This window comes from Schistocerca nitens, chromosome 4 (assembly GCF_023898315.1).
Source record: "Schistocerca nitens isolate TAMUIC-IGC-003100 chromosome 4, iqSchNite1.1, whole genome shotgun sequence".
In the NCBI taxonomy this organism is placed as follows: domain Eukaryota; kingdom Metazoa; phylum Arthropoda; class Insecta; order Orthoptera; family Acrididae; genus Schistocerca; species Schistocerca nitens.
The window spans coordinates 288,407,839-288,428,183 of NC_064617.1; the positions used below are offsets into that span (position 1 = coordinate 288,407,839).

At 44.0% G+C, this 20,345-nt stretch overlaps 1 protein-coding gene across 1 annotated transcript in view; it reads left to right on the forward strand.

Annotated features, from left to right (window-relative positions):
- Window positions 1-20,345, forward strand: part of LOC126252066 (sodium- and chloride-dependent GABA transporter 1-like) — a 125,233-nt gene that overhangs the window by 54,356 nt on the left and 50,532 nt on the right. Inside the window, exon 6 of the mRNA XM_049952911.1 lies at window positions 11,265-11,503. Coding sequence (XP_049808868.1) covers window positions 11,265-11,503 — 239 coding nt within the window. The remainder of the gene's footprint in view (window positions 1-11,264; window positions 11,504-20,345) is intronic.

Genomic DNA, 20,345 nt, shown 5'->3' on the forward strand with positions numbered 1-20,345 from the left:
GGACAGTCCTACATAATGCGGAGTTGGCAAATAGGTGTCAAGAGAGTGTGAAAGGAGGCGAGGATTCTTGCGTTGTCAATAGAGAAGCAGTAACAGCAGAGTAGGCCAGTCAAGAGAGCTCACTGACTTCGTATGGGGACTAGTTACTGGATGTCACCTGACAAGGGAACCTCCCCATCGCACCCCCCTCAGATTTAGTTATAAGTTGGCACAGTGGATAGGCCTTGAAAAACTAAACACAGATCAGTCGAGAAAACAGGAAGAAGTTGTGTGGAACTATGAAAAAATAAGCAAAATATACAAACTGAGTAGTCCATGCGCAAGATAGGCAACATCAAGGATAGTATGAGCTCATGAGCACCGTGGTCCCGTGGTTAGCGTGAGCAGCTGCGGAACGAGAGGTCCTTGGTTCTAGTCTTCCCTCGAGTGAAAAGTTTGCGTTCTTTATTTTCGCAAAGTTATGATCTGTCCGTTCGTTCATTGACGTCTCTGTTCACTGTAACAAGTTTCGTGTGTGTGTTTTTCGACGGCACCGCAAAACCATGCGATTAGTAGACGAAAGGACATGCCTCTCCAATGGGAACCGAAAACATTTGATCGCAGGGTCATAGGTCAACCGATTCCTCCACAGGAAAACACGTCTGATATATTCTATACGACACTGTTGACGGCATGTGCGTCACATTACAGGAATATGTTGTCGACCCACATAACTTGTACTCTTGGCGAATGGGTAAAAATACTCTTCTACCTTGCCCGATTTAGGTTTTCTTGTGGATGTGATAATCACTCCCAAAAAAGACATGAAAACATAAGAATTTGTCACATAAACTGCGACAAATGAATGCAAAAGTTTCACAGTCACACAGTTTTCCCTGTGCTCTGTCAAAACATATGTTTTTAACGTTTTCAAATTTTTCCGTGTGTAGACGGTCAAATCCTGCATATGTCCAAGCAAATCTGAACATGTCCTGGAATTTTGGAGAACGAAGTTGATTGTGTGTAAGTGCCTGAACTTTGATAATTTTCTGAAAATAAAAAATTAAAATTTTCACTCGAGGGAAGATTTGAACCAAGGACCTTTCGTGCCACAGTTGCTAACGCTAACCACGGGACTACGGCGCTCATTGGCTCTTAATAGCCTTGATGTTGCATATCTTGCACATGGGCTACTCAGTTTGTATATTTTGCTTATTTTTTTCATAGTTCCAGACAACTTCTTCTTGTTTTCTCGATTGATCTGTGTTCAGTTTTTCAAGGTCTATCCACTGTGCCAACTTATAACTAAATCTGACGGGGGTGCGATGGGGAGGTTCCCTTGTGAGTAACAAACCAATCAGGGGTATTTCAATTATTTTAAAATCACCCAAGTCGATTGTTGCTGTTGTGATTATGAAGTGAAAACGCGAAGGAACAGCTGCACCTGAATCAAGATCAGGCACGTCTGCTGTACTGACGTATAGCGACCGTTGAGCATTGTGGAAGGTCATACTAAAAATCGCATGAAATCAGTGGAAGTGATCACTCGTTAATTCCAAAGTGCTACTATCAATCCATCTAGTTAGAATTTTAATGTGCCTAGGGAGTTAAAAAAATGGGTGCAATGGTCGAGGAGGTACTCACAAGCACACATTTGTGCAGTCAGTGTTAAACGACACTTGAGGCGATGTAATGGATGACTGAGAACCACACGCATAAAAAAAAAGTTTTGCATCAACCCGGTTCCCAGAACTCCTGAAGACTGTGGATATTGTATCACAGACACAGTCCCTTTCACTACTCAGAGATGTCACTAAACCCGCCCAACGATGTAAATAACCATGCATGAGCAGCGCCTATTAGACGGAACGGGTCCGACAGCCGATCAGTTCCAGTCATTCCACCAGGAAGGAGGTACACGGCTCGTGTTGTCTGTAGTTCAACCATGCCTAGACAGTCAATACCGCGGTTCGATCGCGTCCGCATTGTTAATTTGTGCCAGGAGGGGCTCTCAACAAGGGGAGTGTTCAAGCGTCTCGGAGTGAACCAAAGCGATTTGTTCGGACATGGAGGAGATACAGAGAGACAGGAACTGTCGATGACATGCCTCGCTCAGGCGGCCCAAGGGCTACTACTGCAGTGGATGATCGCTACCTACGGATTATGGCTCGGAGGAACCCTGACAGCAGCGCCACCATGTTGAATAATGCTTTTCGTGCAGCCACAGGACGTCGTGTTACGATTCAAACTATGCGCAATGGGCTGCATGATTCGCAACTTCACTCCAGACGTCCATGGCGAGGTCCATCTTTGCAACTACGAAACCATGCAGCGCGGTACAGATGGGCCCAACAACATGCCGAATGGACCGCCCAGGATTGGCATCACGTTCTCTTCACCGATGAGTGTCGCATATACCTCCAACCAGACAATCGTCGGAGACGTGTTTGGAGGCAACCCGGTCAAGCTAAACGCCTTAGACACACTGTCCAGCGAGTGCACAAGGTGGAGGTTCCCTGCTGTTTTGGGTTGGCATTATGTGGGACCGGCGTATGCCGCTGGTGGTTATGGAAGGCGCCATAACGGCTGCATGATACGTGAATTCCAGCCTCCGACCGATAGTGCAACCATATCGGCAGCATATTGGCGAGGCATTCGTCTTCATGGACGACAATTCGCGCTCCCATCGTGCACATCTTGTGAATGACTTCCTTCAGGATAACATCGCTCGACTAGAGTGGCCAGCATGTTCTCCAGACATGAACTCTATTGGACGACGTGACCCACCAACAACTCTGAGGGATCTACGCCGAATCGCCGTTGAGGAGTGGGACGGTCTGGACCAAGAGTGCCTTAATGAACTTGTAGACAGTATGCCACAATGAATATTGGCATGCATCAATGCAAGAGGACGTGCTATTGGGTATTAGAGATACCAGTGTGTACAGCAATCTGAACGATCACCTCTGAAGGTCTTGCTGCATGGTGGTACAACATGCAATGTGTGGTTTTCATGAGCAATAAAAAGGGCGGAAATGATGTTTATGTTGATCTCTATTCCAATTTTCTGTACAGGTTCCGGAACTCTGTGAACCACGGTGATGCAAAACCTTTTTTGACGTGTGTAATAATGAATCACACTGTATACCATTGCTATCTGATGAAAGGATTTGGAATTGGTGAATGCCTGGAGAACGTTACCTGCCATGATGTGTAGTACCAATAGTGAGGTATAGAATAGCTGACGTTACAGCATGGGAATGATTGTCGTAGTTAGGGTGTGGTCCTGTCACCGTACTTAAGAAAACACTAAATATGGAGGGATATGAGCATATTTTACAGCACTGTATATGGTGGAGGAACCGTTCGGAGACGATGATTTTCCATTTGGTTGGTTCAAATGGCTCTGAGCACTATGGGACTTAACTTCTGAGGTCATCAGTCCCCTAGAACTTAGAACTACTTAAACCTAACTAACCTAAGGACATCACACACATCCATGCCCGAGGCAGGATTCGAACCTGCGACCATAGCGGTCGCGCGGTTCCAGACTGTAGCGCCTAGAACCGCTCAGCCATTAAGGCCGGCGATTTTCCATTTAAGCATGACAATAAGCACTGTAGTAAAGTAGCATCTGTGGGGCAATGGTTTGCGGACAGTAACATTCCTATGATGGACTGGCCTGTCCAGAGTGTTGTATTCTCGTTACCACTGTAGGGTCATTGGAATCAAGGGAGAGGATGTTGCTTGGTGGCTGGTATCATCTTTCTTCAACACAACTGACTCATGTATTAACAGGGTTCTTTATTTACGTAAACAGGAAACTACTTAACTTTAAGAGTCCATGTGTTGTGGTACAAGCCCTTCACTAATAGTCCACTTTAGCCTCACTGCTGGTGAAGTACAAGACCTGCTATGTGATGAATGACAGACGCCAGTCTAGAACGCGAGTTAGTGCGCCAGTGACTGAGCTAGTAACTGAGACTGACAGACAGAGTGCCTGTGCTAGCGACTGAGACTGAGACTGGACTGGCCCTCTGGTCAGTGGTGGAGGTCTAAATACTTGCGGTCGAGAGGGCGTTGGTGGCACATTGCTTGCGAGTCTGTCTTTGGTCCCTCTCCTGATAGGCGTTCTTGATCCAGCGCCTACTACAGATCTTTTTGCTATATCTTTGCCGACCGGTATGCTGGTGACAGTTTACTCCAGCACCCAGAGTCTCGACCTGAACCCAACAGAAAGTTTTAGAGATGAATTAGAACGCGACTTCGTGCCAGACACAAGCTTCCAACATCACTACCTTCTCTGGTACAGGCTCTTGAGAAAGCATGGGCTACCATTCCTCCACAGATATTCAAACACTTCACCGAAAGTTTCCCCAATACTTTTCAAGCCGTCATAAAAGCGAAGGTCGACACACCCCTCATTAATGTCCATTAATAAGCGTCCAAATGCTTTTGACGAAATAGTATATACAGTGGGCCATTAAAATTCCATCATCAAGGACAGGCAAAAGTAAGATTTTGCTTATTGTGTGTGTGCTGTATAATAGGAGGCGTGCACGTTTAAATCTGAAGGTTATTTGGAGATATGTTGTGCCAAATTTAGAGCACGCTGGTAACTATAATTGCTTTGAACTGGCTAGGCATCAAATCGAACTGAGTTTGGATGACAGGTACGGATACGTCATTACATGCTGTTTCAAGTGTCTAAACCTTAGTTCGTCAATCACAGTGGTGGCCAGTGGTGACATGTCACTTTCTCTACAGCCTCTGACATGTTTTCAGTAGGTGAGAACTCTGAAGAACTTGCTGGACAGGGCAACAGCCAAACATCCTCTGAATCGAGGTATGTGAGGACAGCATGAGCAACTTGTGGTCTTGTGATATCTTGTTGAAAGCTATGTTACAGAAATCTCTACAATAGGACTTAGCCATTGATCTTACCACTTCAGAAACGTAAAGTCTGCTGTCCAAATGCTGTGAAAAAAGATGATCGTGTTGTGCACTCATTGGCATCCAACAGAATCACTCCAATTGGTGGGTTCATATAATGATGACAAATGCAATTTGGCAACGTTTGCTCTGCTCAGACCTCCATACACGGTTACATCCATTGTGAAGTTGTATGCAGAATTGGAACTCGTCTGAAAATACGCCTGGTAAAACTCCTGTATCATGTGTTGTAGTTGGACTCACCACAGTTGGTGCGCATGCCGCTGCTGAAACGTGAGGGGAAATTGTAACAATGTTCGCAATGCTGACAATCCGTAGTGTTCCAGACGTCACCTCACTGTTTATGTGGATACTTGTCTTGCTGTAACAACAACCTCATTTCCCGAGTCGAAGTACGCGACTTAGCTGTACAATGTTTCATGGTTGAGCGGAAAATATATTATTCGTCTCTGGCGCTAGTTGCATGGCCACGGCGTTGAGTGTGGCCGTACTTAATCCAATGACTGCTTATCTGTGAGACATTCGTGAGATCCCAACCAATGCAAGCAGCAATATCGCGGAAAAATACACTGCAGTCTTGTTATTCCACAATCCTGCCACTGTCGAATCTCCTTCTTACACGAGACACTGTACGATCTTATCACAACCAACCAACGTTGAAATGCAATTTTTAGTTGAGAAACCCATCCGTGTAATCTTTCCTTACGCAAAAATGTAGATGGCGTCACCCCAAACTGCTTTATGCGGTTGCACTGAGATGCTAAACATTTGCTTATGCAAGCGTCTAGTATACTATATGCCAGTTTGACGTTAATTGGATACTGCCTTCGTAGTATTACAATTATTATGTCCCTAAGTGTATTATTTAACCTGTACCTAGTGCATGCATTATATTACCTAAAGATATTGTAACAACACCATTTCGAGGAATTTAATACATTTGTACTATTCTACCGCCATCTTCATTGAATGCTATAAAAGTGTTATATGTTACCATGATAGGTTATTATGTACGTTCCTTTACAGTTATTATGCTCTGTATGTCATAGATAGCAGGATGAAAATACAGGGAGCAAAACGTTACACACAACTTATGGAGAAACCATATTGCAGTTATAAGAGTCGAAACAAATGAAAGGGAAGCGGTAGTCGAGAAGGGAGTGAGACGAGAAATTTGGAAGAGGGTTTAAAGTTAACGAAAAAGACAAGAAAACTTTGCAGTTTGGCGGTGACACAGTAATTCTCTCAGAGACAGCAAAGGATTTGCAAGAACAATTGAAGGGAATGCTTAGTGCCTTGAAAAGATGTTACAAAATGTACATCGACGAAAGTAAAACAGGGGCATGGACAGTAGTGAAATTAAATCAGGAGTTGCAGGTAGGAGCAGATTAGAAAATCACATACTAAAAATAATCGATGAGCTTTGCTATTAGAACATGAAAATAACTGATGATATACATATACATAGATACTTCGCAAGCCACAGTACGGTGCACGGCGGAGGGTACCCTGTACCACTACTAGTCATTTCCTTTCCTGATCCACTCGCAAATAAAGCGGGGGAAAAACGAGCGTCTATATGCCTCCGTATGAGCCCTAATTTCCCGTATCTTAACTTCGCGGTCCTTACGCGCAGTGTATGTTGACGGCAGTGGAATCATTCGATAGTCAATTTCAAATGCGGTTCTCTAAATTTTCTCATTAGTGTTCCTCGAAAAGAACGTCGCCTTGTCTCCAGGGATTCCCAATTGAGTTCCCGAACCATCTCCGTAAAACTTACGTGTTGTTCGAACCTCCCGGTAACAAACCTAGCATCACGTCTCTGAATTGCTTCGATGTCTTCCTTCAATCAGACTTGGTGCGGAACCCAAACACTCGAGCAGTACTGAAGAATAGGTCGCACCAGCATCCTATATGCGCTCACATTTACAAGTGAACCGCTTTTTTGTAAAATTCTCCCAATAAACCGAAGTCAGCCATTCGCCTTCCCTACCACAGTCCTCACATGCTTGAACCATTTCGTATCGCTTTGCAGCGTTACGCTCAGATATTTAAACGACATGACTGTGTCAAGCAGTACACTACTAATGCTGCATCCAAAAATTACAGGTATGCGTTTCCTTCTCATCCACAGCAACTAACATTTTCCCGCATTTAGAGCTAACTGCCATTCATCACCCAACTAGAAATTCTAAGACACTTTGTATCTTCCTACAGTCCCTTACCCGTCCGCGAAATCATTTATGTATGTAGAGATCAACAGCGGTCCTACCACACTTCCATGTGGCACTCCTGACGATACCTATGTCTCTGATGAACACTCATCGTCGAGGACAACATACTGGTTTCTATTACTTAAGAAGTCTTCGAGCTACTCACATATCTGTGAACTTATTCCGTATACCCGTACCTTCGATAACAGCCTGCAATGGCGAAGTAGAAAGGATATAAAATGTAGACTGGCAATTGGTAATAAAACGTTCCTCAAGAAGAGAAATATGTTAACATCGAATATGGATTTAAGTGTTAGGAAATCTTTTGTGAAGGTATTTGTCTGGAGTGCACGGAAGTGAAACGTAGACGATAAACAGTTAAGACAAGAAGAGAATGGAAGCATGCTGAAGAGTAGATGGACGGATCGAATAATTAATGAAGAGGTAGTTGATCGAATTGGGGAGAAAAGATATTTGTGTGTGTGTGTGTGTGTGTGTGTGTGTGTGTGTGTGTGCAAATGTGAGGGGGAGAGGGGGGGGGATGACAATTTTAGAGGGAGATCAAGGCTTGACGACAATAAGCAGATTCAAATGGATGTAAGTTTCAGTAGTTATTCGAAGATGAAAAGGCTTGCACAGAAGAGACTAGCGTGGATAGCTAGATCAAACCGGTCTTCGTACTAAAGCCCATCACAACAACAACATCGTTCCAGAATCGGCACCGAGCGAGGTGGCGCAGCGCTTAGCACACTGGACTCGCACCCGGGGGGACAACGGTTCAATTCCGCGTCTGGCTATCCTGATTTCGGTTTTCCGTGATTTCCCTAAATCGCTCCAGGCAAATGCCGGGATGGTTCCTTTGAAAGGGCACGGCCGACTTCCTTCCCCATCCTTCACTAATCCGATGAGACCGATGACCCCGTTGTTTGTCTCCTCCCCCAAACACCCCAACCCCAACCCAACCCAGAATTGTCAGAGGTACCACCTATGTAATACGGGGGTGACTGGTAAAATACGATGGGCGTTCAATAAGTAATGCAACACTTTTTTTCTGAAAGCATATTGGCTTTATTTAGCATTCCAATACACCATATTATTCCCTACTCTTTTGGCTACCAGAAGCTATTTTTCAACATAATCTCCGATAAATGGGACGGCATTACGCCACCTTACTTGGAGGGACCTGTATGCCCGCATGATACTACTCTAATGTTCGAACTCGGATCTAACTTTTTGCTTCATCAATAACCTCCCCATCATTCACGTAGTGCTTCCCACAGAGTGCATCCTTCATTGGGCGAAACAGATAAATGTCGAAGTCTGTGCTGTTGTGTGGATGAGGAAGAACAGTCCAATCCTCTCGGTTGAATTGGGTGAACCTTGCATTGTCAAGGAGAGGGAGAAATTCGTTTGCATTTTTGAGGTGACGAAAACGCTGAAGTCGGTTCTTCAATTTCTTGACGGTTACACAATGCATTTCGAAGTTGATCGTTGCACCATGAGGGAGGACATCAAACAGAATAATCCCTTCAGCGTACCAGAAGACCGTCGCCACGACTTTGCCGACTGACGGTGTTTCTTTGACTTTTTCTTCGAGGAGAAGTGGTGTGGCGCCACTCCATGGATTGCAGTTTTGTCCCTGTTTCGAAGTCATGAACCCATGTTTCAACTGTCACCGTCAGCCTTGTAACAAGTAAGCAATTCCGCACAGATGGTCTTTCGTTGCTGTTTATGGTATTCTGCAAGCCGGTGAGGAACCCAACGGCCCACACCTTTGAGTACCCCAGCTGGTGGAGAAATGTGTCAGCAGCAGTACCAACAGAGACGTCCAGTTGAGCAGCGAGGTGTTTAATAGTGATCCGTCGGTCACCTCGAATGAGAGTGTCCGCACGTTTCAACATTGCAGGAATCACAGCGGTGTAGGCCGGTTGGCACACAGTAGATCGGACAGGTGCTCGCGGCCTTGTTGCGATGACGGCAGACCCCTCGCCCAACGACTCACCGTGCTTTTGTTCACTGTGGGATCTCCGTAGACCAGGGATTCCCAACAAAATTTTTTCGAGGACCCCGTCATCGAGCATGATTGGTACCTATGTCATATCACAGTATCAAGTACCTAAAAAAGCCAAATTAAGAGTCTCTTTATATGTTTTCTATTTTTGGTACTTAGAAAAAACATTGACATATTCATTATTGAAAAAATATTGAGCTTAAAACTTTTGTTATTGTTAAATTTTTGATTATTGCCCAAAATCTTAGTCTTCAAATCACGGTGTTTAGTGTAACAAACGCCTTAAAAAAATAAAAATTGAGTATGTACTGAAAATGACAGGAAAAAAATAAAACTGAGTGTATTGGTCTTTCAAGTGTACACTTGAGATTGCATTGAGTAGATATGTATGAAAAAGAAGAAAAGACTAATTTCATAAAGGTGTTATTTATTTGAAAAAATACAGTTACAACAGAGTACTCCATCAGTATACAGCTAGTTTTAATTTTCAGTTCTTAATTAAATGAGTTGAATTTGATCTCTGAGTCCATTATTTCTGAAATATTAGGTTCCAAACTTGAAACTTTCACTCTGAAATCCGACCGCATGTCGAGCCGGTTCCTGTATTTGTTTTTCATGAAACACATGTTTGCTCACACCGATATGTAGTTGCAAATGGAAGGATCTTTTTCATTGTCTTATCTCCAAGTTTCTTGTAGTCCTTGCTTGCTGATGCCCAGAAGCCTGTAATTTTATCACCGATGAAAATGTTTATCATCGTACCACAGCTGGACAGATCCACAAGTTGATCTTGCTCTTCTTCACTGAAACTTTGGATTTTGTCTATTTCTTCACAGCTGAAGGGATTTCGAATCCATCTGTCGTCAGGGTCAGGTTCAAGCAAATACTCTGTAAAAGTTGTAGCTAGGTTGCGTAGATGCTCAGCTACGTTGATATTGATCTGGTCAGGCAAACTCTCCTCTGATGACTTCAAGAATTGTTTTAAAGTAGAAACGTTACTTAGTGACTCGTTTTCTATCCTTGACGCCCAGATCTGACACTTTTTGACCGTAGCACTAATCTTATCCTCAACTTTGAACATGTGTACATTTTTTCCTCGTAAACTCAAGTTTAACACATCACATCAGCTTAGTACGCAACTGAGCAAAGCCAAGAGAAGTTGGTGAGAAATTGAACGTACTTTGGGTCAAGAAGGAAGACACGAACCTCGTCTCTAAGTTCAAAAAATATTGACAAAATCCTACCTCGAGAAAGCCATCTTACTTCCGTATGAATAAGTTGTTGCTCACGCTCACTGCCTATCTCTGTACACTCTAGGAAGACACTAGACGCAGAATTTATCGTTCGCTGAAGCTCTGCTCATGCAAGAAGCGGCCAAAACAAAAAATTTATCATACGAAATACATTTAATATATTATTTATTCTAATAGCATCTTGCGGACCCCTCTGGCATAGCTTGCGGACCCCTGGGAACCACTGCCGTAGACATTCTGCAAGCGCCCTTGTACATCTGCGATGCTCTTGCTTTCCGCCAAAAGAAACTCAATGACAACTTTCTGCCTGGATCGCACATCTGTTACAGATGCCATTTTGAAGACTATGTTTAGAGCCGACACCAAACGGAACTTAACGTAACTATAGGTGCTAAAGCGGAAATGTTCCACAGTTTCCCACAACAATTTTCGCATTTTTTCAACCGAAACTGTTCGAGAAAAGAAAGTGTTGCATTACTTATTGAATGCCCCTCGTAATAAGGAGGTGAGGTGACCGGTAAAATATAAGAAGGTGGTGGTGGTGGTGGTTAGTGTTCAACGTCCCGTCGACAACGAGGTCATTAGAGACGGAGCGCAAGCTCGGGTTAGGGAAGGATTGGGAAGGAAATCGGCCGTGCCCTTTCAAAGGAACCATCCCGGCATTTGCCTGAAACGATTTAGGGAAATCACGGAAAACCTAAATCAGGATGGCTGGAGACGGGATTGAACCGTCGTCCTCCCGAATGCGAGTCCAGTGTGCTACCACTGCGCCACCTCGCTCGGTTAAAATATAAGAATGCATACAGGCCGTGTTGCAGACGGTATGGAGTGTATGTAGAGTTTGTGCTGTGGCAGGTGATCTGGTTCACGGCACTGTTCCCGTACGCGGTTCTGGCGGTTCTGGTGGTGCGCGCGGTGACGCTGCGTGGCGCTGCCGACGGCCTGCTGTACTACGTGACGCCGCGGTGGGAGGAGCTGGCGTCGCCAGGGCCCTGGATAGACGGCGCCACGCAGATCTTCTTCGCCTACAGCATCGGCACCGGCGCCCTGCCCGCGCTCGGCTCCTACAACAAGTTCCATCACAACTGCTACAGGTCAGACCCGCCACAACACGCCTCCCAATAAGTACTGATATGCTTTAGCGCCTTCTGTCCCAAGTGTAACTTCTGCAACGTCCCCCTTTCCTTCTATCGACAATGTTAGAAATGTATGATCGTGTAAGCATGTGCCTAAACAATTGGAATAAAATTTTGAAAAGGCTATCGTTCCGAAGATACAATATAAAGTCGATAAATGAGGGTAGAATTTTGCACAGAGCACAACATAATCATAGCTAACACTTGGTTTAAGAATCATGAAAGAAGGTTGTATACATGCAAGAACCCTGGAGATACTAAAAGGTATCAGATAGATTATATAATGGTAAGACAGAGATTTAGGAACCAGGTTTTAAATTGTAAGACATTTCCAGGGGCAGATGTGGACTCTGACCACAATCTATTGGTTATGACCTGTAGATTAAAACTGAAGAAACTGCAAAAAGGTGGGAATTTAAGGAGATGGGACCTGGATAAACTGAAAGAACCAGAGGTTGTACAGAGTTTCAGGGAGAGCATAAGGGAACAATTGACAGGAATGGGGGAAAGAATTACAGTAGAAGAAGAATGGGTAGCTTTGAGGGATGAAGTAGCGAAGGCAGCAGAGGATCAAATAGGTAAAAAGACGAGGGCTAGTAGAAATCCTTGGGTAACAGAAGAAATATTGAATTTAATTGATGAAAGGAGAAAATATAAAAATGCAGTAAATGAAGCAGGCAAAAAGGAATACAAACGTCTCAAAAATGAGATCGACAGGAAGTGCAAAATGGCTAAGCAGGGATGGCTAGAGGACAAATGTAAGGATGTAGAGGCCTATCTCACTAGGGGTAAGATAGATACTGCCTACAGGAAAATTAAAGAGACCTTTGGAGATAAGAGAACGACTTGTATGAATATCAAGAGCTCAGATGGAAACCCAGTTCTAAGCAAAGAAGGGAAAGCAGAAAGGTGGAAGGAGTATATAGAGGGTCTATACAAGGGCGATGTACTTGAGGACAATTTTATGGAAATGGAAGAGGATGTAGACGAAGATGAAATGGGAGATAAGATACTGCATGAAGAGTTTGACAGAGCACTGAAAGACCTGAGTCGAAACAAGGCCCCCGGAGTAGACAACATTCCATTGGAACTACTGACGGCCTTGGGAGAGCCAGTCCTGACAAAACTCTACCATCTGGTGAGCAAGATGTATGAAACAGGCGAAATACCCTCAGACTTCAAGAAGAATATAATAATTCCAATCCCAAAGAAATCAGGTGTTGACCGATGTGAAAATTACCTAACTATCAGTTTAATAAGTCACAGCTGCAAAATACTAACACGAATTCTTTACAGACGAATGGAAAAACTAGTAGAAGCCAACCTCGGGGAAGATCAGTTTGGATTCCGTAGAAACACTGGAACACGTGAGGCAATACTGACTTTACGACTTATCTTAGAAGAAAGATTAAGGAAAGGAAAACCTACGTTTCTAGCATTTGTAGACTTAGAGAAAGCTTTTGACAATGTTGACTGGAATACTCTCTTTCAAATTCTAAAGGTGGCAGGGGTAAAATACAGGGAGCGAAAGGCTATTTACAATTTGTACAGAAACCAGATGGCAGTTATAAGAGTCGAGGGACATGAAAGGGGAAGCAGTTGTTTGGAAGGGAGTGAGACAGGGTTGTAGCCTCTCCCCGATGTTGTTCAATCTGTATATTGAGCAAGCAGTAAAGGAAACAAAAGAAAAATTCGGAGTAGGTATTAAAATTCATGGAGAAGAAATAAAAACTTTGAGGTTCGCCGATGACATTGTAATTCTGTCAGAGACAGCAAAGGACTTGGAAGAGCAGTTGAATGGAATGGACAGTGTCTTGAAAGGAGGATATAAGATGAACATCAACAAAAGCAAAACGAGGATAATGGAATGTAGTCTAATTAAGTCGGGTGATGCTGAGGGAATTAGATTAGGAAATGAGACACTTAAAGTAGTAAAGGAGTTTTGCTATTTGGGGAGCAAAATAACTGATGATGGTCGAAGTAGAGAGGATATAAAATGTAGACTGGCAATGGCAAGGAAAGCGTTTCTGAAGAAGAGAAATTTGTTAACATCGAGTATAGATTTAAGTGTCAGGAAGTCATTTCTGAAAGTATTTGTATGGAGTGTAGCCATGTATGGAAGTGAAACATGGACGATAAATAGTTTGGACAAGAAGAGAATAGAAGCTTTCGAAATGTGGTGCTACAGAAGAATGCTGAAGATTAGATGCGTAGATCACATAACTAATGAGGAAGTATTGAATAGGATTGGGGAGAAGTTTGTGGCACAACTTGACCAGAAGAAGGGATCGGTTGGTAGGACATGTTCTGAGGCATCAAGGGATCACCAATTTAGTATTGGAGGGCAACGTGGAGGGTAAAAATCGTAGAGGGAGACCAAGAGATGAATACACTAAGCAGATTGAGAAGGATGTAGGTTGCAGTAGGTACTGGGAGATGAAAAAGCTTGAACAGGATAGAGTAGCATGGAGAGCTGCATCAAACCAGTCTCAGGACTGAAGACCACAACAACAACAACAAATGAGGTGGAGGTTAACAACAAGATGCCTTCTAGGACAACTTGTTCCGCCTACTTAATTACTGTAAAATTTAGTATGGTTGTTCGAAAGGTTTGTGCTATCATTCACGTACTGTGCCAACGAGAAGGGGTACCACGTGGATCGGAACAGAATAATGAGTTACTGAAATAATTATAGCTAAAAGAAATACGGTCGCCGGCCCAATTGGGCAAAATTTCTGTTCGCTAGGTGAATTAATGAACCGAACAGTCAATGTCAAGAATTACTCGAACACGTGCGGCAACAGAGGGCTGCACGCACGTTAACAAAAACAATTGAAACATTTACGTAATAAAGCGAGAAAGAAAATAGTTTGCACTCGAAATATCATTAACTAATAGAGCTGAAATTTTGAAAACATACAAGATAACACTTAGATTAATGGTTACTTACTGTTGTAAGTGACAATGGCGCTGCCTCACAATAACGTCTACTATTTTCATATGAATTTTGGAAAATGGCAAAAAATAATTAAAAGAAACTCTATCGACTTTTGAACAGGGAAACTGCAATTGATAATTACAGTACCAAAAGGTAATTATTATACTTTAGCACGACTGCAAGTCAAAATGTCAACCAAAACTTTACTAACAACAAATTACAATAATCACTGATATTTGCACTCACTCATTAATTCTAGTTAGTGCTTTTGTTTATAGTGGCAGGAATCATTTTAATTTGCTGATTTGATTTACTGTTTGCAACAATTAGATCGCCTCAGATTAAAGTTCAAATTTAAAGTTAATGAGACTGAAATTAAAATCAAATTAACTGGTACTGCAATTTTCATTTTTCATAAACGGTACTCGGATTATTGTAACAATAGGACAGGACAGGAACCTACTTGGTGAATGATTTTAGGAGAATCACGGGTAAACAGTTTTGATTAAACTATGGTAATTATTCACTCGCAAAACACCACAAAGCTGAGTAACGCCGTTACAGAACTTGTTGCCAATAAGCTGTGATGCAGCAATCTTACTTCAGTTCATTCTCGCCGTGACGAAGTTGCTGATGACGATAATGCTGCTGGCTCCTTTCCATGATAATTAGCGAGCACGGGGGTTATTGGCAATGATACTGGTTCAAATGGCTCTGAGCACTATGGGACTTAACATCAGAGGTCATCAGTCCTCTACTTAAACCTAACTAACCTAAGGACATCAGACACATCCATGCCCGAGGCAGGATTCGAACCTGAGACCGTAGCGGTCACGCGGTTCCAGACTGAAGCGCCTAGAACCGCACGGCCACACCGGCCGGCAATGATATTGGCGTGGTGGGTTCTTGATGTTGCTGCAGCCAATATTTCCACCGCCCACGCTCATCACTTGCCACGTGCCGCTAAACAATCACTCCTCCAGTACAGTGCACGCCATCCATGCGTCCGCACTTCACCGAGTCTCACACCAGAGTCCTCTCTCTGTGTAGCGCGCGCTCTGATGTAACATCCTCCCCCGTCCAGAGACGCCGCTACTGTAACGATACTTCTTCGTTGACAAAAACCTAACGTTTCCCTAGCAATCCCTCAGCGATTACTCAGCGATATTTACATAATATACATAATTGATTATACAGCAAAATAAACAAATTAATTCATACATCGTGTACATATAAATTTACACAAAGATAAAAGCAAGTATATATACAATAATAAATGGTCAAAGAGCACATCGGCATGAAAGTGTTCAACAAATGAAGAATTTTGCCATTCGCTGTTCATTTAATCTGTTCAATGTCTTACAATTCCCCCCCTCCCCACTTCTCACCACAAAAAAAAACACCCTACGCTGCCTCAACACATCTAAACCTATATCTACGTAAACAGGCTGATAAAAAAGTAAAGCATCCAGAATGGGAGCAGAAAACTAATTAAAATGTCACGGGTGATTAAAAAATCGAGTCAAATTTATGAGGAACTTGGCAGTATAAGCCGATTTATCAGTATGACGTTGCACCCCTCTGATCTAGATGCAAGCACTGGTTCGGTAAGGAACAATTGCATAAATCCATAGTATCGTCTCCTGAGTTAAGCTGGAGCACAGCTGTTGTAATTGGTCCTTGATATCCTGGATAATAGCACTGGAACCGAGTTGACGTCTGAGCTGGTGCAACACATGTCCTATCGGGGACAGACCTGGGTATCTCGTTGGCCGAAGGTGTACCTCAAAATCATGCAGACAGTTCGTACAGACACGTATCATGTGTGGATAGTCACTGTCCCGTTCAAAAATGGCACCGCGATAAAGAGGGATTATATGAGGACACATGATGTTTTTGTGACATGCTGTTGTGCTGTCAGAGTTGTCTCAGTCAACATCTACATCTACATCTACGTGATTACTCTGCTGTTCACAATAAAGAGCCTGGTCGAGGGTTCAGTGATCCACCTTCAAGCTGTCTCTCTACCGTTCCACTCTCGAACGGCACGCGGGAAAAACGAGCACTTAAATTTTTCTGTGCGAGCCCTGATTTCTCTTATTTTATCGTGATGATAATTTCTCCCCATGTAGGTGGGTGCCAACAGAATGTTTTCGCAATCGAAGGAGAAAACTGCTGATTGAAATTTCATGAGAAAATCCAGTCGCAACGAAAACCGCCTTTGTTTTAGTGATTGCCACTCCAATTCTCGTATCATGTCTGTGACACTGTCTCCCTATTTCGCGATAATACAAAATGAGCTGCCGTTCCAGGTACTTTTTCGATGTCATCCGTCAATCCCACCTGATGCGGATCCCACACCGCACAGCAATACTCCAGAATAGGCCGGACAAGCGTGATGTAGACCTGTTGCACCTTCTAAGTGTTCTGCCAATGCATCGCAGTCTTTGGTTTGCTCTACCTACAATATTATCTATGTGATCGTTCCGATTTAGGTTATTTGTAGTTGTAATCCCTAAGTATTTAGTTGAATTTACAGCCTCCAGATTTGTGTGACTTATCGCGTAATCGAACTTTAGCTGATTTCTTTTAGTACTACTACCCGTAACCTGAAGTCATAGTCGATGGTTCCCCACACCGCTGTGGCGCTCCGAAGTATTGGAAGAATAAGATCTATGTCCAGGTCCTTTCCATACTCGCCGATGATGGTCATCCAGGGTAGTGCAGAATCGCGCTTCATCGCTGAGCGCAATGCGATGCCATTCGTAATTGATCCGTGGTTCAAATGGTTCAAATGGCTCTGAGCACTATGGGACTTAACATCTTTGGTCATCAGTCCCCTAGAACTTAGAACTACTTAAACCTAACTAACCTAAGGACATCACACACATCCATGCCCGAGGCAGGATTCAAACCTGCGACCGTAGCGGTCGCGCGGCTCCGGACTGAGCGCCTAGAACCGCGAGACCACCGCGGCCGGCAATTGATCCGTGCTTACCGGTCACGGTTCCACTCCAAACGCAGCCGTTTGTGTTGTTGTGTGAACGGCAGTCTGTCCGTATGACGGCAATTCCATGGGACGGCTGCTGCTATTTTCTGACCAACGGTGTGGGATGGGACAGAATGTCGCAGGGAGCCCAGTACTTATTCTCGGATGCCATGCGGTTATGTGAAGGAGTTACGACGTGCTTTGTGCACAATACAGGTATCGTCCTTCCTGGTGATCAGATGTGGTCGATCACGACTAGTCTGCCTGTCCTTACGTTCCCACGCCGTCCAACATTGGGGCACTGTTGCAGCCCAATGCCCCACACATCTGGATACTGCGCAAATGGCTCTGAGCACTATGGGACTTAACATCTGAGGGCATCAGTCCCCTAGAACTACTTAAACCTAACTAACCTAAGGAGATCACACACATCCATGCCCGAGGCAGGATTCGAACCTGCGACCGCAGCCGTCGCGCGGTTCCAGACTGAAGCGCCTAGAACCGCGCGGCCACTCCGGCCGGCGGATACTGCACAATTCGACCAGCCAGCCAAATGGAGACCCATAATAACATCACTTGCAAACGCTGTCAGGTATTGATAACGTTGTATCATACGAAAACACAGTATTTCCATGTATCTACATGTCACAGGCCTGGTAACAACACTAAAGACGTTCAACACCAGTGCTCTCTGGTGGCTGTTGTACCTGTTCTAATCGTTTACATACCCACCAATGGTTTTACGTTGACATTCGACCATGTCTTCTGGGTGCTTCACTATTTGTCAGGCAGTGTACATACTCTGTAACAGGATTGTAAAAGTAAGAACTAAATTTTGCACCATATTCAGGTTAACGATTATCGACGATCTTGTTGAACGGAATGAACAGTTTAATGAGCAAAAATACTACAGAATGAGAATAAATCGAAGAATGAGTAACAGCAGAAATACGATAACGTCAAAATTGGGGACCACGAGTTGGTCGAACTGAAGGAATTCTGCTACCTTGTAAGCAAAATCATGCTTGACGAACGAAACAAGGAAGATATAAAAAGCAGACTACCGCAGACAAAAATGATACTCTTGCCCAAAACGTTCTACTTGTAGCAAACAAGAGTCCTCCATTTGACGAAGAAATTTCTGAGAATGAACGTTTGGAACGCAGCATGGTATGGCATTGAATCGGATACTGCTGGAAAACCTGAAAATAAGGGAATGGAAATGTTTGAGATGTGGTGCTGTAGAAAGAGGTTGAAAATTAGGTGAACTGATGAGACAAGGAATGAGTAGTTCCTCGCAGAATGGGCGAAGAAAGGAACATGTGTAAACATTGACAGAAAGAAGAAAAATGGAAATGAGCGTTTGGCGTCATTGGACAGGAGGCCCCTGACGGGGCAGGTCCGGCCGATTTGGTGCAGGTCTTATTGCATTCGACGCCACATCGGGCGACCCGCGCGCCGGCTGGGGATGAAATGATGATGAAGACAACACCCAGTCCCTAACCGGAGAAAATCCCCGACCCAGCAGGGAATCGAACCCGGGCCCCTTAGGACTGCAGTCCGTCATTCTGACTTTTGTTGTTGTTGTTGTTGTTGTTGTTGATGATCGTTGGGTTTGATTGTTGCGGACGTCACATGACATCCGTTAAAGTTCGTTTGTTGATGTTTCCACTTAGTTTTTTATTACAGAGGCCAACCAGCTCTCTGACCGAACACGCTGAGCCAACGTGCCGGCATCAGTCAGCTATCGGGGCGGACACAAAAAGAAGAGATAGGAAGATAGAATGATCGAAACAACTCCTAACTGAATCGCCTCACTGTAGTACAACGATCAGCCTCTCTAGTGGCAGACAAACACAGGTCGACCTACGGTCGCTGGACAGTAGATGCTGTTCCCCGGCCACTCGCTTTAGCCCTAAGCCCCCGTTTCACGTTGTGGGCTATCGAAAATCCGACGATTTGCCGTATTCCGGAAACCGTATTGTGTGCACAGGAGCAATTGCAAGGGATTGGGTAGTGCCAACTCCGCCCACATGCATGTGGGGAAAGAAAACATGGTGACATCACTTAAAACTTTCGGCTATTAGGCCGTGGTCGATGTATAAAACTTTCTCCTAACGTTTCCTGTTCGAGTGTGGGAGATATCTTTAGTGGTTCTCCCGCAGTCGCAGGAGGAGAAAGTTTTAGACATCGATCACGGCCTAGCAACCTGGAAGTTTTGTGATGTCAGCACCAGCCGTGAAAGCTTACATTGTGCGATAAAACATACGAGTTCAAAATGTATCTAGTACTCCGTATCACTAATGTCGTTCTTCGCTGAGAACAAAAAAAATTAACGAATACGAAAACTAACGGGTCGGCACGAACGTGGAGGAAAAAAATAGGCGGGTAACGAGACGCTTCCTTTACTCAGAGTCCACTGAGGGTAACGAATTTGAGGCATGTGAAAAGTACCGATCTGACCACAGTCAGACACGAACTACGAGCGGAGAAGGAAACGCGCGAGTAACGAAGCGTTTCTGACAGTAACAAAACGTTACTTCGAATCTCGTTGGTACCTACTATTCAGTAACGAATTCATACGGAATGCAACAGCCCTACTCTGCAAAGCACTATGCTGGCGGAGGGCACTTACCATCCTACCACATGTTTGGATTTCTTCTCAATCCGTTCCCGCGTACAGCGAGAGAAGAATGACCGCCTAAACTCCTCTGCACTCGCTGGAATTAGTTTAGTCTGTCTTCGCATCCCCTACAGGACTAAAGAATATCTCTCGGTTCTTTGTTTAATACCGTTTCTCGAAACTTCATGAATAGGTTTCAGCGGGCTAATTGAAATCTATTTTCAGGCGTCTGCCAATTCCGGTTTATTA